Below are 27,961 nucleotides of genomic sequence, written 5' to 3'. Positions count from 1 at the left end.
GACAAGAAACAGCAGCAATCCAACCCCTTTGTTCTTTATTTTAACCCAAAGACCACCAGCTATTCTTCGTGGCCACAGCCATTCCATTGGGGCAAATGCTTGTCCCCGGCTCCTCGGGATGTCTGCAGCCGCAACGCAGCCCCTTCCTTAGGGACTAGCAGCAGTGAGGCGCTCCCCCTTAGCATGTCTCGAGGCATTGTCCTTAGCTGGAATCCCTCTGGTTCTCTGTAAATCGTTGTTTTCTCAAGGGGATATTGTACTCCTTAAAGCTTTTAACCTCATGACCTGTATAGGACATTTTTTTTTTTTTGGCCTTTCCTCTCTTTGTCTATTCATGTAGACCAGATATTTGAAAGGGCAGACGATGGATAATTGTGTAACGTGCAACCTGTTTATATATATTTTTTGGGAACTTTTCCTTGGACCGGAACTCGAATCACGGCATCACCAGGCCAGTTGCGGCACACTCTTTATCGCCCCTTTTCTCCTCGTTTCAGTACCTATTGTTTCTCCTTTCAAATATGTGATTGTATTAGCTCTTTCCATATGAAAGAATTCTCCTTATTTAAATAAAAAAAAATAAAAAAAATAAAGCAGATTATGCTTTTCTCAAATTCCCATGTGCCTCGTCTGGTTCTTTTGGTAAATTGCTTGTGCGTGTATTCTTTTCTTTGACTTACTTTACTCTATTTGAGTGGAGGGCTGCACTGATCAGAGGTTGCAGCTCCTTCCCCACCGCCGCCATGGCGGGCAGGCCGCGGCTTTATCCCACACGGCCGTCGCCATAGCAACAGTGGATGCTCCGCCCTTTCCTACGCTGACGGCGCTGCGTGCGTCTGACGCCACATCCGGAGGCTTGGCGGGGAGCGGTGCTCCCCCCGCTGTCTCCTCAGGGCCGGGGTCCCGGGCCCGCCGCCTCCCCTCACGTCCGTAAGGCTCAAGGGGCGGTGGGGAGGCCTCATGGCGAGGTTAGTGGCGCTGTTGACCCCTGTCCTGAGCCTCAAGGTGGGGTGCGATGCCCGGGGGGTACTTCCTGAGGGGAGAACGGGAGGCTTGGTGTGGGTTAGGCGTCCTGAGCCGCCTCACAAAGCCGTCGAGGAGGGTCCAGGACTGGAGACGGGGTGGCTGTGGGGTCCTGCTCACCCCGTGAGCCTCAAGGGTGAGGCCGGGGTGTGAAGTGCTGCTGCTGCCCCCCATAGAGCCCAAAAGGGGATCCAGGGCCTGGTGGGGGTTAGTAGCCCTATCACCGCCTCGTAAGGCTCATGAAGGGGATGCAAAGCCCGACAGAGGATTGATGGTTCTTGAGGAGCCATGGGCAGGTTGTCCTGCGCTCCTGCCCCGGGGTTGAAGGCCTGCCTGTACTGTAGGGAGAAGCAGGATCCTCTCCATCAGGGGGTCCTTGGGGATCCCAGGGCCTGCGAGGCGATGGCGGAGCACAGGCAATGGGTGACCAGCCCTTGGGACAGTGTTGTGCTGTCCGCAGTGCTGGTGGAGGGCACGGCTTTGTGAGGGGCTTCTCAAAAACTCTGTTCCACACAGCACTTGTGTCTCGTAGGTAGTGATAAAGAAGGACGGTGGCACTGTGCTTAAAGGTGGTGATGTGCCGGCAGCTTGCTTTGTTCTCATCCGATCAAAGCCATGCAGATGGATTTATTCTGATAACTTTCAGTTGTGTTGAGGTGAGGAGATACAACACTGATTCCTTATTTTCTGACCTAACTTTTAGCAGTTCTGTGTGCAGTAGAGTTCAATCCTGCTTTCTGCAGTGCTCCCCCCTAGGCTGCGCTAGAGCCCTACAGCACCTACCCCTGCGCTCCAGGAGCGGCCTTTTAACACAGAGGATGTTTGTGGGTTCTGCCCCTGCCTCATCAACTCCAGAAGTAAACCAAGTTTGCAAGGAAATAACCTTTCTTGTTTGTTTTTAAAGCTACCTGAGCAGCCTGGTGCCTCAGCACGTGGTTTCCCTATCACTAGTGTCAGAATTTGGGCTGGGTGGTTTGCTTTGCGCAGAGCGGAATATAGGCTTGAATTAAGCTCTTCTGTTTCTGCAGAACCAGTGTAAGAATAAGCAAAGTTTTTAGCTTAGAATTTACAACAGCATAACACACGTAGAAGCATGATATACGTGTAGGGCAGATAAAATCTTCATTTTTCATTTTACTCCTGTAGGTACAGCAGAAAACACATAAATGTGGAAAGCGAGAGCACTTGGGAAGATTAGCTATCATTAGTTGCTAGAAGCAGAAAGTGGTGGATGCTTTCTGTTGTGTGACCTTCAGCAAGCTTTGAGCAAAAGGGTGACTGCTGCTCTTCTCTGTTTACTCCTGGAGGCTTGGACAGACCTTTGACAGGATGTTGGGATTTCTGAAGGAGCCGGTTGTCGTTACTGTGGAGATAAATATGAACGTCATGGTGTTGACTCTGATGGGATTAATAAGCCGACTCTGGGGGCTTTCCTACCCACGGGCTGTAGTGTGAGTAGAATAGTTTATTTTCTACTTGAATGACACAGACTTCTGGTTTTTAAACATTTGTGAGTGAGACTGCAGGAGCGGAAGAGCAGAGCTTGCCTGATGTCAGCCTCTGTAAATACAGAGATTGTGTTTCTCTCATAGAAACTCCTGAGGGGAAGGTAACGGGGCAAAGCTGCTGCACTTAGCTTCCTGCCTACAAATCAAGTGTTTTCTTTCTTAGTATCCCTGTAGCCTCCAGGATATTTCCAGTTAGATTTGATACATTTCTGCCTCTTGTGTTGCAGTTTTGATGAAGTTTATTATGGCCAGTTCGTTTCGCTCTACATGAAGAGGATCTTCTTTGTGGATGACAGTGGCCCACCTTTTGGCCATATGCTGCTAGCCTTGGGAGGTAGGGCTCTCCTGAAATTGAGAAGTGGCTGTTGCCTCTTACTGTGGAATAGAGAAGTGCTCATTAGAAATGAGTTGTCAGGTCCTATTACTGAGGAAAAGCACAAGGCAGATGAGAGATTCTGGTGTAGAAACAATTAGGATTTCCTTTAGTATCATTAGGGGGCTTTTGCATGAGTAGTGGGGAGGTGATGGAGCTGTGTTACCCAGTGCTTTGTAGGAAGAGAAAGGTAAATGAGAATTGCTAATGACTAGAAATAGTAGGCAACAAGCAGATTTTGTGAGTTCCTTTCTGAAGCTGCGATGTGCACAACATAGAAGTGTCTGTACGGGAAGGAGAGATTAAATATACATTTAACATTGTCACTGAGAAGCTGCTGTTCCCCATTTATATTCTTTGTGCCTCTGCACATTATCAAGCACTACTGTAGGCATGACAGTACAAAGGAGGACCTTTTGGGGAAAGAGGGCTTTCATGCATGGAAATGCTATGTGTATGGGAAATGGTTCCCGATTTAGCACTGGGTTTTATACTTGTTTTGAGGCTGGAAGTTCTGAATTGTTGCTTATGTTGTAGGTTACTTAGGAGGATTTGATGGCAACTTCTTATGGAACAGGATTGGAGCTGGTAAGAGCTGATTGTAACTGTCTCATTCTGTGAAAATAAGCAGTATTTCAGCAGTTGACAGATTTCCTTTTGACTAGTGGAAACAATGCTTTATCTGGCACCTTCACTTCTCCTCTTAAATAAGACTTCTGCACATCTGTAACAGAAGTTTAAGGTACTACGTTTCCATATCACTGATCTTTTAAGTCAGTTAGAACAGTTTAAGCAGACAAGACACAATAAATCGGTAAGAGTAGGAATTAGATTCAGCAACTTGCTGTAGTCATAAGGAGTTCTGCACTGATCTGTCTTCTCTGCAATTAAGTTTCCAAATTGGTACATCACTGTTGTCTCCTCCTTCAGAATACAGCATGAACGTTCCCGTTTGGTCCTTGCGACTCCTGCCAGCACTAGCTGGTGCTCTCTGTGTGCCTTTAGCTTACCAGATTCTGGTAGAACTGCAGTTCTCCCACTGTGCTGCACTCGGAGCTGCTCTTCTAATTCTCTTAGGTAAGATTATTCCCCTGGGCCTCATTCTTCATACGGGGGAGAAGGGTCCCTTTTCCCCTTGTGAATTTTTAGGGTGCCTAAGAGGCATCATCTCCCCACAGAATGCTATCAATACAGAATGCCCACTTGCAGGCCTGGCCTGTATCAGTTTCTGCTGGTTCCCTTGATCTTTACAGCTTTTCAGCAGGTTGCTGTTCAAGGCTGAAGCTTTATAAAGTTCATTATTAAGTGAAGTGGGCACTGCCTTGCAAAAAAAACATTTCTTGCATCCAAGGAGACTTGTACTCTCGCTGAGTTTTGCAGGATGAGTTATAACATACAGGACAACCCTACTTAGAGTCAGAGCTCATCAAATTTCTTCATCACCAAACTGCAGCAGACCAGCCTGTGTCCTTTAGCACCATGGTTTGACATTGTTCTGGTGTGTGTAACTCAATTGCTTGGTTTTTTTCTCTTGAGGGTCTGCTGGCAGCTGCCTGAAAGGGAAAGAGCCTCTCAACAGCCCTTTAACAGTCTGATAAGAGAAACTCTCCTAGCTACTGGCTGCTTTGATTCTGGCTCAGGGAATCCCGCACAAAGCAGCTCCTTGCAGCATCCTTTCTTTAAGATTTGTCATCATGCACTTGGCCTGCTGGGGTCACTGCCTGAACTCTCTTTGCCTTGAGAAACACCTCTCTGGATTTCCCAGCATTGATTTTCTTTGCCTTTGTAGGCAAGCACAGCACCTTCATTTGCCTCCTGCCAGACTTTATGACTTGCTCACCTCTTTGTCCTCGGAGACAGTTATGGCTATGTACTTTGCTCCTGCTGGGAGGTTTTTGTCCGTTTAAACCCAACACCTCCCTGTTGCAGCCAGTAAAATTGCAAATGAATTATCTGTCCTTAAAGGAACAGGTCCTTCTCTTGGGTAATGATGTGATTGTCTGAGGTATCACTTGCCTATAGATAAATTTCTCTAATTTTGTGTCTGTTTCTCTTTTTCAACAGAGAACTCTTTGATTACTCAGTCAAGGTTCATGCTCCTGGAATCAATATTGATTTTTTTTATCCTACTTGCAGTTTTGGCCTATCTGAAGTTCTACAATTTGCAAAAGCATAGGTAAAGCTGGATTGCCTCCCATCCTTTTGGATATTCTCGTGATCTATTTTTGTACAGCCTGTGTGGGTTTTTCTGTAAGTCACTTCACCATTCTGCAGCTCACTTCATCTGTCCGTAGAATCCTATGCTTTGACCTCTCATATGGCTGGCCCAGAAGCTTTCTCTTCTGAGCAATGTCAAAGATTGTTTTAAGTAGTAGCAAGGTTGTTTTTTGTATTTTACAATCAAAAGAACTCCCTTGGGTGTACTTCTTTGACCACACAACTATTTATTAGAAGGTTTCCTTCTGTGCACAGAAACACTGATGATAACAGGTCACTGAATGCTCCCTTGTTACTGTTTACAGGTACTGAGTATAGAGATCCATGTCTCTCTTCTTGTAACTTCACATGTTCTCTGATCCTTGCAGAGAATAAAGTAATCTTCATTAAAGTAAAATTATCTTTAAACTGAGCCCAGCAAGTGATGTAGTACATCTCTTTTATCTCTAGTATAAGAAAGCAGGTAGTGTTCAGTTCTGCTTCTTAGGATACAGAGAAATACATTTAAGAACACACTGTAGGTCAGGGCTGAGAGTTGGTAGCAAGGGATGTTCAGAATGAGAATAAGGAGTAGAATAAAGAATAGTGGAGTCCTGCAAGGTTGTTTTCAAGTTAAATTACCGGAATTCTAAGGATCCTAAGAAGGTGGCCAGGTCTCACCATAACATCCTTTTCTTTGTCCTTTTATTTAAGTTCCTTTTCTGGAAGCTGGTGGTTTTGGCTCCTGTTGACTGGAGTAGCTTGTTCTTGTGCAGTTGGGTAAGTGATGACATATACTTTGTTTTAGAAAGCTGACTGTCCCGCCTGCCATCGGAGTTATCAGTGGGCCTTTAGATTTTGAAGATTGATTCTTGGTGCCATTCTAGACAGACATCTCCATGACTTTTTGATTAGTTAGCTTGTTTCTATAGTGAGGATGTCAGTTCATCAATTCACAGTGGGCAAGAACAGGCATTAGAGGGTACTGTCCTGGGAAGAACAAAACATTTTTCTCAGAGACGGTTTTGTGTTACAAATCAGCATCTGCATTTCACCTCTCCCTCCTAGTTGCTTCAAGCTTCAGTAAGTCTGGATTTAGGGGCTCTGTGCTTTGTGATTTGCCACCTTGTCATCAGGAAGGTTCTCTGTCGCTGTGGTTATTTAATGTAATTGGCAAACAAACTATATTTTCTGCTGTCAAAGCCTTGAGGCTTATTTATGTTGTATGAAACTTGTCATGGATCTAAGTCCTTGGACTTTAATGCATCCTGCTCAAGAGAAAGTTTGAATGTTTATGTCTTACATTAGGTAATTATTAACTGTGTTCTTTTTTTATGCACTTTCTTGTCAGAGTGAAATATATGGGCCTCTTTACCTATATACTGCTGTTGACCATCGCAGGACTCCACTTCTGGCATGTGATAGGAGACCAGAACTTGTCAAATGTACGTAGTGCAATATGCGGAATATATTATGTGTATCTTTTCAGGCCAGGAGCCAGCCAGGAGCCTTGCAAACCCCCAGAAAACAGTGCTGTGTGTAGCTGGGTTTTGTACTGATATTCCTTGCCATAGTCTGCAAACCCTCTTGTCATAGAACAGTTTCCCAGCAGTTGCTGGGGAAGATAGAATGAAGTTTAAGAAAAACGTGTGTGTGACTGGCTTTTCTGCTCTTACCCATGTCTTGGTGATCTGCGGCTTGGCAGCTGTGCTGTTTCACATGCGTTCTGCTAGCTCCGGTTCAGATCTTTGGTGGAAGTTACCAAGCTGTCCATGAAATTACAGCTGAGTAAGGGTGGTTGGGGAAACTTAAACGCACCAAGTGCACTGGTATTTTAATATTTTTCATATCTGGAGCATGAAACCAGTGAGTTCTCTGTGTTGTTCTAGGTTTCCTTGATGTGCCATTTTCTAGCTAGGGTACTGGCCCTTGTCATCATCCCAGTGGCAATGTATGTGTCCTTCTTCTATGTTCACTTGACTTTGCTGTATCGCTCTGGGCCTCACGACCAGATTATGACAAGTGCTTTCCAAGCCAGCTTGGAGGTAAAGAAAATGTGGTCATGAAACTCATGCATTAGGGAAGAAGAGGGGAAATCTGTCTTATGTTCACTATTAGAAGGTGTGCAGTCTTGTTCCTTTGACCTGTGTATTGTCATCTTTTATGTCATTTAACTACTTTGCTGCTGTAGATGAAGCAATAATGACTGAAATCCTAATAACAGATGAAGAGCTTTTTCACAGTGAACCACAAACAGTATATTAACTCTTCTGCTAAAGATTTGTCTCCTCGTATAGGAAACTCCACAGCAGTAGATACAGTACTGAACTCTTGGGTGATGATGTATACTACAGGATGATAGTATGATTTTCTGTAGTAGAGTGCTTAGCCTGTCTTTTAGAACAGCATGGCTTTAGGGATATTCCCTAAGACTATGTAGTCTTCCAGGCATGGGTGTATTTGCTGTCTGCTGAGTATGGTGCTGCAAGACTTGATTTTTTATAGATACAGCCAAATGAGAAAGCATTGTGCTAAGATACTGCTAAGTTAAAGTGACAAGTGACTCTCTATAGAATTTAAACAGCCTCTGGGTTGTTTCTTTCCACTTACCCTGTCATTATACTTCCCAGGGTGGGCTGGCTCGAATCACTCAGGGTCAGCCCTTAGAGGTGGCCTACGGCTCTCAGATTACTCTGCGGAACGTGTTGGGCAAGCCCATGCAGTGTTGGCTCCATTCTCACACAAATACCTATCCCATCAGGTGAGGAATCAGGTTAGGTCTGCATTAGGGTGAAAGTTCTGATTTTTCACCTGCCAGTCCAACTGTCTCAGTTTGGGTCCTAGCAATCTCTTCCTTAATCCTTCAGAGCACACTGCAGATGCACAGATTCTCTGTGCTCTGTAGGAGTGGAGCCAGTGATCTGGTCCTGATTTGTATTGCTGTGGCTCGAGCACAGAAATGTTCCATAACACATCTGTGGGGTGTTTTTAACCTTCTGTACAGGTATGAGAATGGCCGAGGTAGTTCCCATCAACAGCAGGTGACCTGCTATCCCTTCAAGGATGTGAACAACTGGTGGATCGTCAAAGATCCTGGAATGTGAGTATGCAAGAGATTTAAATGCCAAGCTGCTGTCAGCATAGCTTCTCTATGCTTCCAAAACCTAATGAGGGCATAGCTTGGATTGGACATAACTATCCTATGAGGCCATGTGTGATCCTAAGCAAGTGATTTGAGCTGCAGAGTTGGTAAGGGAGGCTCTTTGCACATTCCTCCTCAGTATGCTAAAAGCATTATCGAGGACTCTGAAATTCTGTCTGAACTGCTTCTGCCAGAACATGGGCTGTGCTTTGCACAAGGGGAACTTTAAAGACTCACAAGACCAGTGGGAACTCTTCAGGTGCTTTCATGAAAGGGAAGTTCTGCCTTTTGAAGTGTGTGAGCCAGACATTAGAGTGCCTTGATGAGTTTTATCAAACTCGAATGGGTCTCAGTAGAGAGTAGAAATCACTTTTGCAGAATGAGTATTTCTTTGTATTTAAAGTGTGGGATGAGCTGTAGAATCTGCCATGTTGGGAGGGATTCCAAGTGGGTGCCTGTGCCTAAGAGGCCTGGTTTGTGCTGAAGTGTTTTGCCATTAGAACTGTCAGTGAAGAGCAGGACTCTTTGCCAATAAAAGCCCTTGTGTGCTATCATTTCATACTGATCAAAAAGTTGCTTTTGATGTTTTTTTATGTTGCTCTGGAAACTGTATAAAGAGTCCTATCAGAAGGACTGTGAGCTATTATAAATCACACCCACACTGGGAAAGTTTGTCCATAGTGCAAACCTTTCAGGCAGGAACTTTACCAAAACCACAGAAACACAGTACATCTTAGAATTCTTCAAACTCAAGACTCTTACAAGCCCTGGAGGATGTGGATTCCTTCTGTAGAATAGAGTACAGTAAAATACAGGCAGCAGTTAGCATTCTCACTTGCCAAAGGAAGCTTTAGACCTCCCCAGAAGCAAACAGAGAGTTTGGTCTTCACGGTGGAGATAGCCATTAATCTCTCTTACAGTTCTGCCAAAAGTAACATCAGTTGTAGTACAAACCTGTCAGACCTCACTGAAGCACTTACTCATTTCACAGAAGCCACCAAACAGCTGCTTAGTGGGAACAATCTGAACTTGCTTCTGACTGACCTGTATTCGGACCACTGACCTAATGGCTGGGGTGTTGGTATCCCATTACTGATCCTGAGGCATTCTTCCCTTAACTCACCTTTGCCTTGATGAGCTTTGGTTCCACCTGTAGATGGCTTTAAATTCTCATCTTACCACCCAAACATCTATCCCTGCCTGCAGCTTCTTAACCTAACAGTTTGGTCATGACAAGGTTGCCTTATATCTAAGGAAGTATGTAACCACTTCCTCTTGGGTGTCACTCCACACAGGCAGCAGCTGGTGGTGAGTAACCCACCCCGTCCCGTCAGGCACGGACACATCGTGCAGCTGGTCCATGGCATCACAACTCGGTACCTCAACACGTAAGTCCTTCCCTCACCCTCTGCTGAGTCTGCTGGCTAATTCTGCTGCTTGTCTCTCAGAATAACTGTTCGGGGCTTGAAACACTCTTGCATTCAGGTATATATAAACTGCCTGTTATTCATGGATTATATATGCATTTTATGTATTTATATATGCATTTTTTTATATATTTATATCTGCATTTTATATATTTATATATTTTATACACATATATTTTATACACATATATATAGAAAGAGGATAGGAGGGACCTCATGGTTAGTTGCATAAGCCATCCCTGTAACCCAGAGAAAGGATGCTGTATGCTTATTTATTTTTTGTAGTTAACTAGGCAGTGAGATTTGATACCAATCACGATACTGTTCAGTGGCTGCTAGCTGCTTCTGCTCTGTTCTGCTAATAGCCTTAGAGGGACTAGTGGTGGTTTCAGCTATGTTCACATCTCATGGTGGTTCTGCAGGTTCCTGAATACACAGGCCCCTTGGTGAGTCTTCATCCCTGCCCCTTCACTGCCTCTACTCCAAGCAGGTGCAGATATTTAGTATTTTGTGTGACTGTTAACCCAAAGTCAGCTCCACTTACTTTGATGGAGGAGCCTTTTATGTGAGAGATGTGCTCTGGAATTGAGGAAGATATGTTGAAGGATCCGGTGTGCTGTGGCTGATTGCCATGGCTTCTTGCCTGTTTTTTGGAGACTGCAGTATGAATTTGCCTCCTGACTGCTTCCTGAAGGGCGTCTGCATATACTCAAATATCAGATTAGGAAGGGGGTTGGGTTCTGAGCTTGGGTTTTTAAGAAGTCACTTCCAAACTTAATTTGTTCATTACTGGAAACCTCAGTGAACAGCATCTCTGTTTGCCACAATCAGTGCTTGTTTTTCAGCCTGGCATAGCAAGCATCTGTATTGGCTTCCTCTGGGGCTGTTGCTGGCAGCTCTTGTTAGTGGGGAGGGTTTTCCTTCAGAGAAAACAGTGCAATCTCTATAAATGTGTTACTTTCTGCTTTATTACTGAGTCTGGTCTAAGCCAATTCAATACCTTTATGAGTTTGCTTTCTATATGAATTTGGGAAATGGTGTTGGAGGATCATGCTTTGCTTGTCCTCTAGGCATGATGTTGCTGCCCCTCTTAGCCCCCACTCCCAAGAAGTTTCCTGCTATATTGATTATAACATCTCCATGCCAGCACAGAACCTCTGGAGAGTGGTGAGTGGTCAAAGGGAAGGGAGGAGCTCATTGTGTTGCAGCAGAAGTAGCTGATGCAACATGACAACCAAAAGACATCTTTCTGTTGTAGGAAATTGTAAATCGGGAGTCTGACACAGACGTGTGGAAGACAATTCTGTCAGAAGTGAGGTTTGTTCACGTGAACACCTCTGCAGTGCTAAAGGCAAGTGGATTTGTGTTTATTTGTCTGCTCCATGCAGTTCTTGTAATCTCATAAACTACTCATCTCTCTGCTCCAAAATGCCCAAACCACTAAAACAAACAAGTAAATAAACAAGAAACTTCCTCAGTGTGTTTGGCAGGGCTGTAAATTTACAGTCTTCTTTCACTTTCAGCTCAGTGGAGCATCTTTACCTGAGTGGGGATACCGGCAGCTGGAGGTGGTTGGTGAGAAGCTATCCAAAGGCTACCACCAGAGCATGGTGTGGAATGTGGAAGAGCACAGATATGGGAAAAGTACGTCTGAGCCATGTTCTCGAAGCAGATCTCTGTGAGTGAGGGATGCTTCATGTTGATGGGATGGGGGTATCATATGATAGAGCTCTGGCTCTATCATGGTGTCAAGATCCCCTTAAGAGGTCTGCATTTGGACTATGTATTGGAGACAGGCTGCAGGGACTGTGAGGAGCCAGGGATATATCCTGTGTACTTGCTCCCCTTTATAGCTTTCTGTCTGTTAGTGGTTATTTCTGAGCTATGCTATTTTCTTCCAGGCCTAGAGCAAAAAGAGAGGGAGGTGGAACTCCACTCTCCCACACAGATGGACATAAGTAAAAACCTCAGCTTCATGGCAAAGTTCACGGAATTGCAGGTGAGTGCCTTGTTACTCCCTTCATCTTGCCTTCTACTGCAGGGCAGGAACCTGAGCATTTTTGCAGGCTCTGAGCCTGAGGATTCATTGTTTATTCCTTGCTGATAGTTTGGCTTCCTCACTGGAAAAAAATCTTTCAGACTGCACTTAGAAGGGCATTAGAGATTTATGCTATTCAGTAATGAATACCCAAGTGATTGTGTAAAAAAAGAAGGGGAGGAAGGGCAGTTGGGCACCCAGAAGCTGTCTGAAACTGAACTGTAATGTGCTATATATGCAGTCAGTTCTGTTGATGCCCTTACTAACACTGTAGAAGTGCATTATATAAAAACAAAATAAACCCCCCATATTGGTTAGTATCCAGTATGAGATATGCAAAATTCCACTCCCAGGTTAGGAACTTCATATCTTACATCTGGAGCTGTTTACCCATGCCTGCTATCCCACTCATCGTTGCAATTCTAAAACCCTTCTGTTTTTTTTCCTAGTGGAAAATACTGACATTAAAAAATGAAGAAACAGAGCATAAGTACAGTTCCTCTGCTCTTGACTGGATCACAATGGACACAAATATTGCCTACTGGCTCCACCCAACTTCTAGTGTAAGTGTGAGAGGTAGAAGTAAATGGGTAAATAAGAGCCTGGTGAAGAAATCAGCCTTGGGTTCAGGTGTGAGCTCTGGGAGTGTGAGTGGGAGCAGGGCTGCAGTTCCAGCCAAGGAGTTGTGCCAGGATTAACTTGTCCTGTATTAAGAATATATTTTCCCTGAGGGCTGGGGTTGGTTTTGGCATGAGATCCAGCTTTGACAGTAGTTGCTTTTAATTAAATCATGTCATCTTGTTTTTGGTAAAGGAAAACTGCAGTTTAATAGTTTCCATTATTGATTCCATTTAGGAGATGAGTTCATTTCCAATAGCATCTTTTAAATGCCTTACATTACAAAAGAGTCTTAAAGCAGTGAAGTTTATCAGCCAGCTTTGTTCCAGGAAAGATCTGGTTCCCAGCCATGCACATCCTGACATTTAATTTAGCAAGTAGATGTAGGTAATATTTAAAGTTACCTAAAAGAACTGCAGCATGTTCCTACTTCTGGCTTTTATCCTTAAGGCCCAGATACACCTCCTTGGGAATGTTGTTACCTGGGCTTCAGCTAATGTTGCTGCTCTGGTCTACATGTGTCTGTCCCTGTGGTACTTGATACGACGCAGGAGAAAGATCTACGACATTCCTGAAGGTCTGATTCCATTGTGTATGTATGTGTCAAGGTTGGTCGGGGAGGGAGGATTGTTGCTTGTTCTGCTACACTCTAGTGGCCCCCAGAGCCATTTACAGCCACGTGCTTGGCTATCCCAGCACTCTTTCCTGCCTCCAAACCTGATACTTGTACTAGGAATACACAGACAGCTAGCGTAGCCCATGAAGAGGCTGATTATGGTTGTCCCATGAAGACCATCACCTCGTAAGACAATATAGTAGGCATCACAGTATTTGAGTCACTCCCTGGATCTAAGAAACATCCAGGCCTTTGCTTTGGATTCTACTGAGCCCTTTCATGATGATTTAAAATGGGTAGATACTGGCTGTGTGAGGAGGGGTTTATTCTAGATGTGTTTGTTCCTGCTGAGGTACCATCTCCTCTGTATGGCCATGCAGTTTAATGCTCATCTTTCCGACAGCATGTTTTGTTGTCACGCTGTGAAGCTGCTCCATGTGGGCACTAATCTGTCTTGATGGGTACTTACAATCTTGAGTGACAAAACATAATCATTTCCCTCAGCTGTATGTGGTTAAGTTAAAGGTTGTATTAGCACAAACTATAGAGAGTGGGAGGAAAACAAACCATGACAACAGGCAACCTCTTAGAGACTTTATGTTTCCATGGACTGTGCTTTGAGTTATCTCTCTCCTGCAGATGCATGGCAGCTCTGGGTATCAGCTGGGGGGATCTGTGTTGGAGGCTGGGCTGTGAATTACTTGCCTTTCTTTGGGATGGAGAAAACACTTTTCCTGTACCACTACCTGCCTGCCCTCACATTCCAGATTCTCCTGATTCCCATCATCTTACAGCACATCAGTGATCATCTCTGCAGGTATTTTATTTTAATGGATAGGTGGACAAGAGAAGAGACACTGTTCTCTTCTCCCAGGTTGGCACCTTGGCAGGCTGCTGCAGGGAAAGCAGGGCTTTTTTCCAGCAGTGGCCGTTCTGCATTTGAAGAAGACAGGCCATATGAAATCTTCCTTCTGGATGAAGTGTTTGACCAGCCTTGGTGTAACTGCTTTTTTCCCCTCCTCTCTCATGCCAGATCTGTGCTGCTCAAGAGCATGTTCACTGCATTGATCATAGCCTGGTTCTCTTCAGTTTACTTTGTCTATTGCACATTCAGCCCTGTGACCTATGGGGAGCCCTCCCTGTCTGTTACTGAACTGAAGGACTTGCGCTGGAAGGACAGCTGGAACATCCTGATCCGAAAACAGTGACAATTACCACCTCATTACAGGCAAAAAGAAACACCTTTTATGCAAAGCCAAGAATTTATTGTTAGTGTAACTGAAATCTTAACAGACTGATCAAATAACTGACAGTAGTCCAGCTCTAACTATTACAGGAAAAGAAAATAAAAGAACACTGTTACAGAAAAGTCTCAACAGTAATACAGTTTGTTATGAGCATAATTCCCAGTTTCTGCCCCCATTACGTTCGCCCTTCCACTGCTCCTCAGGGTTGCTGAATTCAGTCAACAGCATCCCAGCTACTTAGCAGGGAAGAGCGTGCTGCAAGGGTTTCTTGTTCTTGCCCTGGGAGTATGATGGTGATGGTTCATTACTTCTTGCACTACATTGCACTTAAGGCTATTTTACATGTTTCCTAGCACCTTGCTCTGCAATTCCATGTTACCAGTTACTATAAATGGCTTCTACTCTCCAACATATCAGATACTTTCCTCTGTTTTCTTTTTATTCCTAAAAACCGGGGTTTTCCAGCTCTAAAGCTTACATGTTTTTAACCTTCAGTAGTTGGCCCTGCAGCCTCCAGCATCATCCCATGACGGTATTCCTCAACAATGCATTCTTTGCCCCCACTTCCAATGCTCTGCTATCATCCCTATTTCATTACATTACAGCACTAAGCCAAGTTTATAAATAGTTCATTCTGCAGAGAGTAGACTTGATACTATTATCTATGTATAATCATTTGGCATAACCATATTTTTTTATGAAGCTAAGCAAAAATAAAACAGACGTTACAAAAATTGCTGTTACAGCTAAACAAGCTAAAACAAAGCTTCAGGCAGGCCAGGAAGTCAGCCAAAACCAGAAGAATCCTTTGGCCTTGTGGCATTCACATGAAGCCTGTGGCCCATTACTATCAATGGCAGGATCACAGTTACTGGGCTGCAGGTTTACACCTCAATCTCATAGGAAGAGGAACTCAAGTGAGAACTGATCATGCTGACAAGGAAACCTGCTCTAACTTGTACACGAGTTCAGGGTAAACCCATTTTAACTCAGCCTATGCCCTGGCCTGCACCAGCAGAGGAATTTAGAGTAGGATGTGCACGTGAAGGACTGGGATTGCTCAGTGGGGACACTGTAATAGTTCTGTACAGGTATTCAAAAAGGGTTACAGTACCTACACCACATCCGATTCATTGTCTTCATGTAGCTGCCACAGCAGGATCTGACAGTAGAGCTCAGAGCTGACCAAGAACAGGACTCCTAGCCTGACCAGGGTGCTCTTTATAGCATTCCTCACTGCTCTAACAAATGCTATTCAAGGCTGCTTTGGGCTCCCCCCGCCTCCAGAGGAAGGTATGATCAAACACCACAGTCATTCAGAGTAGGTTTTAGTGACTGTTTTGCTCCTACTTCAGTCAACCCCGATAGCTAATGCTTCAGTACAGTAGCTCATACTCTAAGTCTGTCACCCTGAGCTAAACAGCACCCAGCAGCAGTTAGGAGAAGAGCTTTCTCCTCAGCATTACAGAAGTGTACCTCTGAGCTGTGGGGATCACAGACAACAGACCTTTACTGATTTCCAGTGTTGAAAAGACTGTAAAGGATGAAAGTGCAGAGTGCACTTTATTTATTTTCCTCCAAAGCTTCAGCCATTACAGAACTAACACGAACAATTCTGACTTAAGGGGAAAGAGAACTGTCAAGTTTAAGAGCATCTCCAGACGTGTCCCTTCCTGTACCTTTGTGCTGCTGTAGTGCAAGAAGCACAGATACCTTTTATATAAAATGGTCATTTCTCATCACTGTTCATCTGCTCATCAGCCCAAGTCACACACCCCCCATCGAACACAGACAGACCCTGGGTTTAGAAAACTAACCAATATGACAAAGGTCCTCTCAATAATCTCCCTCCCCCTTACTCCTTAAAATGACACCGTAAATCCAGACTCAAGAAGCATATCACAAGGACACTTTCAAAGGCCAGCTTGTGCTTCATTTCATGTTGCTGCAGGGTCACTTATCTGGGGTAAACAATAGGAACTGGGATGTCACTGTTTACTTCCAGCCTCTTGTCTGCTCTATTTAGCAAACCAGACATTCTCGAGTTTAAACTGAGTGCAAGGGAAAGGCTCTGACCCTGCCAGAGGGTAGAAGCATGTCCAGGCAGCTCTTTGTGCCATCAGAAGGAGGTTCCTGCAATTGCTTTCAGCCTTGCTGATCTTACCACCCAGCTCAGAAGCTGATGGATTCCACCCAGCAGAATCTGCAACCAGCAGTACACAAATGCCCTAAAAGACACTAATAATGACAAGATCAGGTCTCTGTTTCCATGAGCAACTCAATCCAGTTGGAGCTCACACATTCACTAACTGGTAAAGACAACTTTTTGGGTACAAAAAATAATCATACAGTGTAGCAAAGTTTGGGGGCTTAGAAAGGAATAAATTAGGAACCAGAATCACCCAGCTTGGGCCTGTCCACTTGATGAACTGCAAGTTCCCATTTGTCCCAGACACTCCCTGTTTCTCTCTATCTCAGGGGAGAGATTCCTCTATAGATCAATCCTTCCATCCCCATGGGGTAAAAGGGAAGCTGGCCAGCAGGAAAGCAATGCCACAACCCAAGGTGGAGAAGTGAAGGCCTACACCTGCTTGTTAAAAATTAACAGGGTGTGAGCTAGTCCTGGCCAAGAGGCTGCTTTTTCTTTTGAGAAAACCAGGCAGATAAGATGATTGATAGATAATTTTCCTCTAAGGAAGATCACCATTAGGGAAATGGGGTCTCTTGCTAACCCCCAGGAGCACTTAATTTTCAGGGGAGCCTTCAGCATTAGATCTCATTTTGAAAACTCGGAAAAGGCAATGGCACCACCTCCAACCAGGTCATCAAGTAACAGCAGTGATCCAGGCATGGCAAGGAGAAGAGGGAGAGGTTTTGGAGGGGAGGGAGGCTGCAGGCCAACCCTTTTCTCTCCCCTCTGTGAGGCCTTTCACACCAGTACCCCTGCCACTGCCAGGATGATTTAAAGGGCACTTCACCAACCATTCTGTTGAAGTCCTTTCCCAAAGTTGTCTTCATCATTGGTCTGGCAAACCCTTCAGACACTGAGGGGTTAGTGTGGACGGCTGCTGGATTCCAGGTGGGAGCGCTTCCCGGCCGCGAGCACACTGCTGCTCTCTGTTTGCTCTGGGAATGGGCGCTTGTAGGTCCGACCGTGTCCGTTCATCGCCCCTCGCTGCCACTTGCAGATGTCTCCATTGAGGATGTCTTGAATGTGCTGCACTATGAGGTTTATAGCAACTGCAGAGAGGAATGGGAAACAGCACACGTAGGCTTTCTTGGCTGAGCTATCTAGAAACTGTGGAGCATCCAGCCCTGTTCCACTCAAGTTTTAGCAAGCCCTTAAATAAAACACTATCAGCCCTCTGCAGCAAGTCAGACCTCAACAGAAACAACTGCAAGACCAGTTTTAACACTGGTGTCCTGCTCTGCATCTGATAGCACACTGCTTTTTCCAGCCCTCAGCAGAGGCGCTCGAGCAGCTCCCTCCCCTACAGCCCTCCAGCAAAACACCTTTCCTTAGAAGCCTGCAAACAAGGCAGCTCTCCTCCCAACCCCAAAGGTGGGCTCCCCAAAGAAATCAGAGAACCCAACCCCCTTTTACCCATGTTGTCAACTCCTCGGGGGATGATCACGTCTGCATACTTCTTTGTCTGCAAAACACAAACAGAGACTTTTAATGGGAAAAAGTCAGGTTTAGTCTAGGAAGAAGCTGCTACCCAATACCAGAAAGCTGGGGGGCAAAGATGGGGAGGGTTCCATGCTCTGGGACTGCAAGGTTATGCTCTTGGTCATGGTAAACACCTGAATGAATTGAGAAGTCATTCTGGATTTAAGATCAGGGATTGTTCTTACTGCCCCTCTGCAGTGAAGCAGCAGGGAGAAGCAGTAGCTCAAGCCAGGAGCTTGTACACTCCTGAAGACTATGCTGCCTTCCAGCAGGTCATCCGCTTGAGGCCAAGGTCTGTTTGCTAAGAGCTGGTTCTCATCAGGATTTCACAGGGCACTGCTAAATCTCTGCCAAGCACCCAGGTATTCAACACGTATGTGAAATTCTTTCCTGCCTCTGATGACACTTTATTGATCTCCACCAGCACTCTCAAACAGGCTGGCAAACTCAGCGTTCCTAATGAGTGCTTTTACAGTCCCTGAATTACTTTGATCCAGAGCAAGAGCTGCCTGAGATTTCCATCGAGAGCTGCCTTTTCCATCTTCCTTAATTCACAAACAGGATTTTGTTCTCAAAAGGCTTTGTTACAAATTAATTTGATTACGTGAGCACTTAAACTGGCCCCACATTATATAGCATAGCAAGCAGATGCTATAAGGGTCTGCCCCAGGTATTCACCAGTGCTCCCTCTTGAGAGGGAGCCTGTAGGAAACCAAGACTTCCTGCAAGAGTAAAGAATAAATGCGGAGCGGGAGTGTTCCAGTCAGGGGGACCCATGTGCTAAAACTGCCTCCTGGGATTCCCATGGTGCTTTGCAAGCAGAATGGACCGACCACTTCAGCTCCTTAAACGAGCAGCTTGGAATGGTCAAACAGATGAGGAAGAGGGGAGAGTGTGAGAAGGGTGAAGTCTGAACACCAACAGCCACCACTGCTGCGTGTACAGCGCAGCTCATCCCCAGCTGACCCTGCTCCTTCTCTCCCCTCCCCAGAACCCCCACACATCAAAGGAGTGAAGCACTCAGTACCGGTAGGCAGAACTCCTCAAAGGCAGGCTTGACAAAGGTGGTGTACTGAGTGAGGATCTGCTCCAGGTCCCTCCCACGTTTCATGTCCCGCAGAACTGGGGTGGAAAGGTAAAACCATCGGTCTCATCACAACGAATAAGGCACATGAGGTACCGCTGCCTGTGCCGGCAGAGCATTACCTCTGCGGGACAGCCGGACATCAGAATCCGTGTCAACAAAGAGCCGGAGGTGGAACATGTCCCGAATGTCTTGATTGTAGAAAACCAGGATCCCCTCAAAGAGCACGACGTCGGCGGGATAGACGACTGTTGTCTCTGCCTGCCTGCAGGGAGAAACAGCCAGTGCAGGCTGTCGTCGGGCTTCACCCTCACAAACACCACCCCTTCACAACCCTCAAACCTACCTCGAATGCGTCACGAAGTCGTACGTTGGCACCTCAACTGTTTTGCCCTCAACAATGTTTTTCAGGGTTGTATGCATCAAGTCGTTGTCAAAAGCATCTGCAAGAGGAACGTTTAAAGAGGAACAACCGTAGATGCTGCTGCATCAGATGTTCTGCTCAGGTTGCCTAGACCTGAAGGAAAAACTCTGCCCAGTGATCCAGCAGGAAAAGAGAAACTTACAGCCTATTCTTTCCTACCAGCAGCAATCTAACGCTCCCTGCCCAAGTGGTAACTGCTGTGCTTGGTTACAGAGATAAGGAAGCCAGAACTTGCTGTTGATGAGCAACTACAACACAGTGAAATGAAGAGCCCAGACGCAAAGCTGCTAATTCATTGTGTAATTTCCCCAAACCGCTTGGTAATGGTGTGATTTGCACACAACGGTGGGTGTGCGACGCTTCTAACCTGTCGGCTAAGAGTAATTTAGAAAACCTCAGGCGTCTTCCACGCTTTCCATCATCCACCCTGGTGAGCCTATAGCAGGCACCAGGGCGGGCCGTGCTCCTGTTTGCAGTCCATAACGCCACCCTGAGCAAGGGGAGCAGCTGTTTATAGGGACAGGACCGGGGGTTTATTGGTGCCTCTCGGGAGCCGGGAATGAGAAGCCAGCGCCGGTACGAGCCGGGATGCTCCCCAGCATCGCGCCCTGCCTTACAACAGCAGCCGGCAGCAGCAGCAGGGCTGGTTCAGCGGGCACAGCGCGCCCACGGGGCGCGGGGGAAGCGGCGCTTCTGCCGCCCAGCACCGCCCGTCCGCTGCGGCCCCGCCGGTCTCAGCGCAGGCGGGGGGCTCGGCTCACCCGGGTGGTCGAAGTTGTACTGGCCCTTGAGCGCCTTGGCCTGCTGCTCGGCCGTCAGCACCTTGTAGAAGCTGTCCTGGCTCAGGATCAGCACCTTGCGCTGCCGCTGGTCCACCTCCTTCTGCCCCAGCAGCTCCATGATCTTCTCGCACACTGTGGACTGAGCGCAGCGGGGTCAGGCGCGGCCCGGCCGCGGGGCGCCCTCCCTCGCAGCGGGGCCCTGCAGCCGGTCCCGGCGGGCTCGCTGCCGGCTCTCACCTTGCCGCTGGCGGTGCCGCCGCTGACGCCGATGAGGAAGGGCCTGGGCCGCGGCCGGTCCGGGTCGGGGCCGCCGGCGGACGCCATAGCGAGGCTGCGGGGGTGCCGCGGGGCATCATGGGATTTGTAGTCCGGGCGGGGGGGGGGGGCGGGGCCACCGAGGGGGCGGGGCTACGGGCGCGGGGTGCGTTCGCTGTCAGCCCCGCGGACCCTGGGCGCCGTGCGCGTGCGGGCACGGCCCCGGGGCACCCTCCCAGGAGGGGCTTGTGCCTTGCGTCCAACGTGAACCTGCCCCGCTTCAGGTCGAGCCCGGCACCCCCTGCCCTGCCGCTGCAGGCCCTGGCGAAGGGTCCATCCACAGCAGCCCTATGGGCCCTTCAGGCACCGGGAGCCGCTCTGAGCTCCCCGCGCAGCCTCCTCCTCTCCCGGCGGAGCAGCCCCGTGTGTAACCGCCCCGGGCTGTCGAGGCTCCCCCGTCCCCCCCCTCGGTGCCAGCGCGGGCGCGGCCCCGGCGAGCAGCGCTCAATGATTAACCCGGCCTCTGCGGGGCCCTGCGGGGCGCGGGGACCGCGGCGGGGCCGGGGCCGAGCGGCCGCAGGTGGGACCCGAGGCGCGGGGCCGGGACCGGGGATCACAAAGGGAGGGAGTGGGGGGGGCTCCGCTCCTGCAGCCCGACCCTGCCCCGGGCCGGGGGGGACACGTCCGGACGCGCAGGGCCGGGGCTGAGCCCGTCTCACCCCCCCCCGTCCCCGCAGGCTTTCCCGTGCCATGGAGACCGCGGCGCCCGTCGGGTCCCGGGGAGCGGAGCGGGGCGGCGGCAGCGCCGGTCCCTGCGGGGAGCCCCCCGGGGCCGGGCCCGTGGTGGCGGCGGCGGCGGCAGCGACCAACGCGGCCTTCGCGGAGGACCCCCCCCCCTACAGCCCCCCGGACCCCAGGAGCGCGCATCTCCTGTGCCCGCCGCTCCCGGCGCTGCCAGGGCCGGGTCTGTCCCCGCCGGGGCCGTTCCTACCGCAGGGCCTCCCGCCCCGCACCTCCGTACGTCCCCCCCCGGCCCGCTGCCAGCCCTTGCCCCCCCTCCGGGGCCTGTGGGGTCTCAGGCTTTGGGGGGGGGCACACGGGGGTCGGGCGGCTCGAACACCCTGCCCTGTGTCACAGCGGGCACCGAGCACCGCGGCGCCCTCGGCCGCCGGCCACCGGCAGCCGCAGCCCAAGGACTACCTGGTGGAGTCGGTGCTGGTGACCGCGTTCTGCTGCCTCCTGACCGGGCTCGGCGCCCTCAGCTACTCGCAGGAGGTAAGGATGGTGCGGGCCCCGCGAGCACCAAACCCCGCTCCTGGCGCTGGGGGCCTCTGCTCACCTCCCGCTTTCCTCCCCCTGTGCCAGACCCGGGCTGCGCTCGGCCGCGGGGACATGGCCCAGGCGTACGCGGCATCCAGGAAGGCCCAGTGCCTCGTCCTCTTCAGCCTCCTCTTCGGGTTGTTCGCCTCCATCAGCTGGGTCATCTACGTCCTGGTGGCCCTGTACCTATAGCGGGGAGCCCAGGGCCCAGGGACGTGGCCCGGCCTTGGGGCACGCTGTGCAGCATCGCCAGCGCTGCCATGGGATAGGGCTGACCAGGAGGCGTTGCTGTGGCCGAGCAGCTGCTCCGGAGCCACGCGTGCCTTTGCCTGCCCGCTCTCAGCCCCGCACACCGTGGCGTGGGCAGGAGGAACCGGAGCGGTGCCGGTGCCTGCGGGAGCCGGCACTGAGCAAGCGGCCGTGTCGGAACGGCAGCACCGGCTGCGGGATGAGGCTCTGCTGCAGGATGTGGGACCCCTTCACCGCAGAGCATCCTGGAGGTGCCGACCAGGACCTGGTGCAGAGGCAGCATCCGGTAGGACTGGGGCTGGAGATGGAGCCAACGGCCAAAGGGTGACAGCGAAGCCAAAGCGCGTGTGTGCGAACCCTCCCCGGTAACGAACGGTGTGAGGAGAGGCCGAATCCCGTCTTTCAGCTGCTGCGGCGACTGCACGAGTAACTCGCACACAAACCGATCCCACGCGCAGAGGCTGCATCGCCACCTTCCTGCTGCTTCCTGCCTGAAATAAACCACGGCTGCAGCCAAAGCTGTTTCCTCCGCAAGGACCTTCCCCTCCATCCCGTGGCTTTTGCCCACCACCAAACCCGGGTGAATTCCCCTGCGATGGGTTAAATCCGGGTTTCCTCCAGACGCAGGACCCGGGCATGGGGAGCCCACACGGGGCTGCAGCAGCCCCAGGCCTGAGGGGGCTTGCAGGGAAGGGCAAGGGGAGGATGAGCTTCCAAAGGCCGCTCCGATGAGCTGAGCTGAGCTGAGCAGGACGTGCGTGTGTCCTGCACCCGGGATGTGACAGGCCCCATGGTCCCATCCAGCTCTGCCTCCCTGGTGGAACACAGCACCATGGTCCAGCCCTGGTGATGGGGGGCACATGCACGGGGTCAGTGTCTGCGCATCCTCCTGACGATGATTTCCAGAGGGATCCCGAACCCTGTCCAGGGCTGGAATAGCGCTGGAGCGCGTCCGGACCCCGCAGCGGTTATTTATAGCCCCTGGTGCCAGCACACGGCTGCTGCATGGGCCGGGCACGCACTCACCCACGTGTCCTGGGGAGCTGAACCCAGGGCACACCAGCGCCTGCAGGAAGGTGACAGGAGCGGAGATTCCCCTCCCAAGGGTGAGGCACGCACTGGGGCAAGGCCGCCCCTTTGGAGGTAGGGACGAGGTTTATGGGGAAAGAGAAAAGGGCCAAATGCGGAGGAAAAGCCCGAGGGGCACATGAGAAAACAGGAGGCCACACCAGCGCCAGGAGTGGATTCGATTGTCACTTTAATCCACAGACTGCTGCATGCACTGTAAACAGGACCGTGAGGCGGGTTCGTCACCGGTGTTTATTTGTCTGTAATATAAAAGTTACAGGTCTGAAATGTTCGCAGGAAGATGCCACCATCAGGACTGGGGTAGTGGTAAATACACAACACAACCGATGGGCTGCGGGGGGGAGCGGGGCAGGGGGCTGCTGATGGGGGCGTCGCTCCCCCTGCTCCCTGCCCAGTGCGGGGAGGGGATGGAGACCCCCTTTTCCCCCCCAAAAAGAGAGACGATGCCCTTGAGGATGCTGCTTCCAAGACACAAACACGCTCATGGCCAAGCAAAGGGCTCTGCTCTGCGCTCCCCGGGTGCTGCTCCTACAGAGGGGGGCTCTGAGTGAGCAAACCCTTCCTTAGGGTCCCTGTGAGCCTGAGGCTGGGGGGACAGCGGCAAAGGGGACAAAGGTGATGGAAAGCTGGGGGGAAGGGGCTCAGCCCCATGGTGCAGCTGAGCTGGTGGAGGGCAGGGAGCGAGACCCCCCCCACTGGTGGTATGAGAGCGATGGGGCTGTGGCTTTAGTGCCACCACCACACACGACACCCCTAGAAACAGGCTCTGTCACAGCACAGGGGCCCCGAGGAGGTGCTCGGTGCCGGCTGGGGCTCTGTTTGCTGTGTGGGGCTTGCTGTAAAACCTGATTGACAAAGGCAAGCACCGGCATCGCCTCCTGCGTGCGAGGCCGGGAAGCCTCTGGGGACTGCAAAGCCTCGGCTGGACACAAACGGCTCCGGTGCCCTCAGTGCCACGGAAGGAACCGTTCGGATGTGCGCTGGCTCAGAAGTCGCGTTTCAGCGCAGGAACATCCCCGCTCCTCCCGTCCTGGCCATGCACAGCAGGAGCTGGAGCTGGGCCCCACGCTCTCCTCACCTAGAAGATGCCCCCACAGGCAAACGGGGGTCTCCCTGTGCCTTGGCATTCGGCTGCTGGAAAATGATGGAGCTGGTGCAATCCCACGGACAGGGCAATGCTGCTGTCGGTCCAGGCAGAGCTGCCGTCCAGCTGAGACTTTGCAATCTGCAGAAGGAAGTGCTTGGGCCTCTGATTCACCCAGAGTAAACAAGAAACTTCAGCAAACACAGAGCTGCTGTTGAGAAGTAAGTTAAGGATGCTCTGAGAAGCACCCATCCGATGCTCTGAGAAGCACCCATCCGATGCTCTGAGAAGCACCCATCCGATGCTCTGTGAAACACCCCATCGATGCTCTGTGAAACACCCCATCGATGCTCTGTGAAGCACCCCACTGCCAGCTGCTGCCCTGAAGCCACAGGATTTTAAGACAGAACTCTAAAAACCAGACCACACGATGCTAAGAAAGGCTTCACAAGGCTGCTAAAACCTCCAGGGTACAGTTAAATCCACCATCCACGCTGTGAACCATGGGGTGAGGAGAGAGGAGGGGCGCGAAATGGCCTGACTGGAGAGGATAACCTGGGCGGGGGGACACAGAGAGGGGACAGAGGGGCTGAATAAGGCACACCAAACAGATTGGGGCTAACGCTGCGTGTGTGGGAAATGAGACCCCCCCCTTTGCTCTTCCATGCTGGGCTGGGGGTGATGGGGACCTGCTGGGGCTCCTGCCAAAGCGCTGAGAACAAAGCAGAGCACAAAGGGCAGACACACGTTTGGCAACAGTGAGAGGAGAGGAGCGGGGTGCAGGGGACGGGGCTCAGCCAGGCACAGGGCTCCTTCCCGCTTCCATTCCCAACCCCGGAACCATCCCGCTTGCCCCGATGCCTGGCTCCTGCACCCGCCCCGAGCCTCCTTTCTTCCAGCACTTGGAACAACGTTGTCACTGGTGGGGAGTTCTGTACATACTGGTTCGCACTTCTTTTTCCTATAAACTCGTCGGTATTCAGACATGCATCAAAAAGAAAAATCCCCAAAGGATTCTAAACACTAATATTTACAGTCTCGTATTCTACAGCGTTTACTGTGCAAAAGCTAGTACCATCGCTAGAAGGTACGGGTCCACGGGGGAGTGAACCGCAGTACCTCGGTAGTCCGTGTTTCCAGGGTTCGGAGGGGTCACCGTTGCTTAAATAACGAGATCTGAGAGGAGGAGGGGGATACGATGGCTGGAGATGGCCCATTTTCAGTGCCTCTTCCCTATCTACGACCGGTGCCTTCCTCCGATGAAGAAGGCGCCAGAGACCTGGGGTAAACCATAGACCCCTGTAAACACAAGCAGCTCTCTGAAAGCAGAGCTCCTCTGGCAGGCAGCGGGAGCCTCTTCCATCCTCATCTCCTATGGACGAACACCTTTCAAGGTGGTGGTGGTGCAGGGGAGACTCAAACCCTCAGCTTCCACCGCTGCTGACCCCACTCGGGAGACAAGTCTGTGGGTGCTGAGCTCTTGCCAACCCTCCTTTGTGGATGAAAACAAAAGCCTGGGTATTCCCGGATGCAATCAGCCAGCAAACCAGTAACACACCTGCATGGGACCCTCCTTCCACAAAGCTCTCTCCCCGGGTTTAAAGCTGATTCATGGCACAGAGGGACGGGAGGAGGAGGAGGAGGAGGGTGAGTGCAGCGAGCACCGGCTGATCCCTGCCCTGCGCGGCCCACGGCGCGCCCCGGTCACCTCTTGCCTGCTGCGAGCGCCCGACGTTCACCCCCCCAGCGGGGAGGGAGGGTGCATCATCCAGTAACAGGTACAAACATTGAACTCCAGTCTCGTAGCTGCCCTCGGGGCGCCTGCGGAGCAATTCTCCTCGCTCGCACAACCCCTCCTCCTAGGTTTTCTCTTCCCGGTCTGTTTTCCGCCTCGTGATGTTCCGAGGTTTGATTTTGAGGGACAGCTCCCACAGGGCCTCCTCAGCCAAGTGGTCGCTGAAGTCGTTGAAGAAGGACACGATGTCGTCGTTTCTTTTGATGTCGTAATGGCTGGAAAACCACAGAGGAGGGATGCAGTTAAACACGGGGCTGCCCAGGGGCCGCTCCCAGCTTCAGGCTCCCCTCACCCTGCCTTAGGGGCATCCAGCGCTGTGTGCTCAGTGCACAGCACTCCAAAGGGACACCAAACAAGGGAAGAGCCATCATGCCCATTGCTGAACTGGGGGAAAATCAGACCCCATCACACTGAAATGAGCAGTTAGATCTGCTGCCTCTGCTGCAAGACAGCACTGGGGAAAACCCTCCGTGGCCTAGAGAACATAGGAATCGTCAACCCGGAGGAAAAACTGGTGTCTGAAAGAGTAGTGGGAAAACTGCACTGGATCTCAGAACTAATACAGGAACAACGTCTTCATAGCCTTTAGTCATATTCAACACAGAGAGGGAAGATGAAAAAGAGAGAAAGATGGAAAACCCAGGTAAGGCATCAGAGCTACAGTGTTTGTACTGAGTCTTGTTGCTCTTTCCTACAAGCAGAACTGACTGAAATTCCTCCTCTTCCCAGCTCTTCCAGAGATTCCCCTTTTACTGGTTATTTTAAAACTGATCCATTTAGAACACACCGAGAACCTGCTCTTCCAACAAGAGGGTTCAGCACTAGAAGTGTCTCACTGGTCAGGGTAGGGGATTTCAGCTGCCATTAGATGAAGTTTAAAACCACATTTTCATAACTGCCAGATGTCCTTGTCGGTACTGAGGCTGTGACCAGAGCCCGGTCTTTCCCAGGTCTCCTTACACCTCCATCACAATGCTTTGGTTTCAGACTCCCTTCCCCTTGCACAGTGGCTCCCATGCCCCCGCCCCAGTCCCCACCATGGTGCTTTCAAAGCCAGTTCTGACCCCCACTGCTGCGGCACTTACACTTGTTGGAAGCACCTCATGCTGTCCAGGATGTTAAACTGCTGCCAGCGCTTGGAAAAGTTCACTTTGCTGTCAATGTAATCAGGGTTTCCCAGATGAACAAAGGTCAGGTCCTGCAGAATCAGGCCTCTGAAAGAGAGAAAGGGGCAGCAGGCCAGGGAGTAGGCAAACAAGTGGAGAGGTTAGTCACACAGGGGCAGGACGCCAGGCTAAGGGCAGCCAGATGCAATCTAACAGCCTCCTGCTGCTGCCACCGGCAGCACAGCAACTCTGAACCAGAGGGAAATGTTCCCCAGCAGCAGATCCAAAGGTGTTCAGGTGCAAGGTGCCCACCACACACAGCTGAGGGACCCCCAAGGCACCCATGGTCACGCTAAGGGTGCTGAGGTTGTTCTTTCACTCCCAGTGGAGAGAAGACCCAGCTGGAAGAAGGTTGCAATGGGAAGTTCCTGCCAGGGGCTAAACCTTCCCTCCAGTTTTAAGCAAGAGGGTTTCCCTGGCAAGGGGGTCTGTGCTCCCTTCCTCCTCCCGCCTCCCCTACTCTGCTAAGTCTCTGCAGGGTCCTGCTGTGGTCCCAGCCAGATGAGATGCTGTGTTCCTGTGCAGCCTCTCCCCACAGAACTCTTTCCATGGAAGAAAGCAAGACCAGGAGAAGTTTTACTGGTGCAAACCCAGAGCAAATCTGTTATCTAGATCAGAAGGCTCTTACAAAGAAGTGCAATGGCTTTAACCTTTCATCTAGAAACACCACAAAGTAGCATGTTTGACAAGGCAGACTCCTCATTTACCAGCTCTTGCAGTCAGCAGAACCAGAGCTGTTGCAGAACCTGGTATCTGCTGTGGGATCCATTGCAACTCCTGATAAAAATCTATCTTTCTGCACAAAGATCTCAAAGAAAATACATTTAAAAAGCATCACCTAAAGACCCAGGCACT

At 50.3% G+C, this 27,961-nt stretch overlaps 4 protein-coding genes and 1 long non-coding RNA gene across 8 annotated transcripts in view; 2 read left to right on the top strand and 3 right to left on the bottom strand.

Moving 5' to 3' along the window:
- The first annotated feature begins 841 nt into the window (after positions 1-841).
- On the top strand, positions 842-14,310 carry POMT1 (protein O-mannosyltransferase 1). The gene is made up of 20 exons (XM_065695733.1): positions 842-968; positions 2,331-2,474; positions 2,759-2,865; positions 3,442-3,492; positions 3,835-3,981; positions 4,969-5,080; positions 5,815-5,880; positions 6,452-6,545; positions 6,990-7,145; positions 7,731-7,861; positions 8,105-8,200; positions 9,538-9,630; positions 10,740-10,836; positions 10,928-11,020; positions 11,193-11,313; positions 11,571-11,668; positions 12,157-12,270; positions 12,776-12,902; positions 13,581-13,758; positions 13,975-14,310. The coding sequence occupies exons 1-20, from the start codon at positions 961-963 to the stop codon at positions 14,147-14,149; spliced, it is 2,208 nt and encodes a 735-aa protein (XP_065551805.1). The 5' UTR covers positions 842-960; the 3' UTR covers positions 14,150-14,310.
- Positions 14,185-20,513, bottom strand: UCK1 (uridine-cytidine kinase 1). The gene is made up of 7 exons (XM_065695730.1): positions 20,386-20,513; positions 20,128-20,287; positions 19,289-19,385; positions 19,065-19,207; positions 18,886-18,980; positions 17,793-17,841; positions 14,185-17,428 (listed from the first exon to the last, which is right to left on the bottom strand). The coding sequence occupies exons 1-7, from the start codon at positions 20,470-20,472 to the stop codon at positions 17,241-17,243; spliced, it is 819 nt and encodes a 272-aa protein (XP_065551802.1). The 5' UTR covers positions 20,473-20,513; the 3' UTR covers positions 14,185-17,240.
- A 42-nt stretch (positions 20,514-20,555) lies between these two features.
- PRRT1B (proline rich transmembrane protein 1B) lies at positions 20,556-22,490 on the top strand. 2 transcript variants are annotated; one of them, XM_065695732.1, is made up of 4 exons: positions 20,556-20,983; positions 21,141-21,420; positions 21,541-21,678; positions 21,769-22,490. In XM_065695732.1, the coding sequence occupies exons 2-4, from the start codon at positions 21,154-21,156 to the stop codon at positions 21,913-21,915; spliced, it is 552 nt and encodes a 183-aa protein (XP_065551804.1). In that variant the 5' UTR covers positions 20,556-20,983; positions 21,141-21,153; the 3' UTR covers positions 21,916-22,490. The 2 variants fall into 2 exon arrangements, with proteins under 2 accessions (XP_065551804.1, XP_065551803.1); XM_065695731.1 differs by having other exon boundaries at positions 20,559-20,983; positions 21,141-21,678.
- Positions 22,491-23,213: 723 nt separating this feature from the next.
- LOC136022450 (uncharacterized) lies at positions 23,214-24,424 on the bottom strand. Its single transcript, XR_010616170.1, has 2 exons — positions 24,140-24,424; positions 23,214-23,300 (listed from the first exon to the last, which is right to left on the bottom strand). It is a non-coding gene; the product is annotated as an uncharacterized LOC136022450 (long non-coding RNA).
- A 750-nt stretch (positions 24,425-25,174) lies between these two features.
- The window catches only part of RAPGEF1 (Rap guanine nucleotide exchange factor 1), an 83,478-nt gene continuing 80,691 nt past the window's right edge, over positions 25,175-27,961 (bottom strand). For all 3 annotated transcript variants that reach the window (XM_065695727.1, XM_065695728.1, XM_065695729.1), the window contains 2 exons: positions 27,026-27,154; positions 25,175-26,155 (listed from right to left, as the gene is read on the bottom strand). In XM_065695727.1, the coding sequence (XP_065551799.1) occupies positions 26,005-26,155; positions 27,026-27,154 (280 nt within the window). In that variant the 3' untranslated portion in view covers positions 25,175-26,004. The remainder of the gene's footprint in view (positions 26,156-27,025; positions 27,155-27,961) is intronic.

This window comes from Lathamus discolor, chromosome 15, assembly GCF_037157495.1.
Source record: "Lathamus discolor isolate bLatDis1 chromosome 15, bLatDis1.hap1, whole genome shotgun sequence".
Classification (NCBI taxonomy): Eukaryota; Metazoa; Chordata; class Aves; order Psittaciformes; family Psittacidae; genus Lathamus; species Lathamus discolor.
The sequence above is the reverse complement of the archived record's forward strand: the minus strand, read 5'-3'. Positions and strand labels throughout refer to the sequence as shown.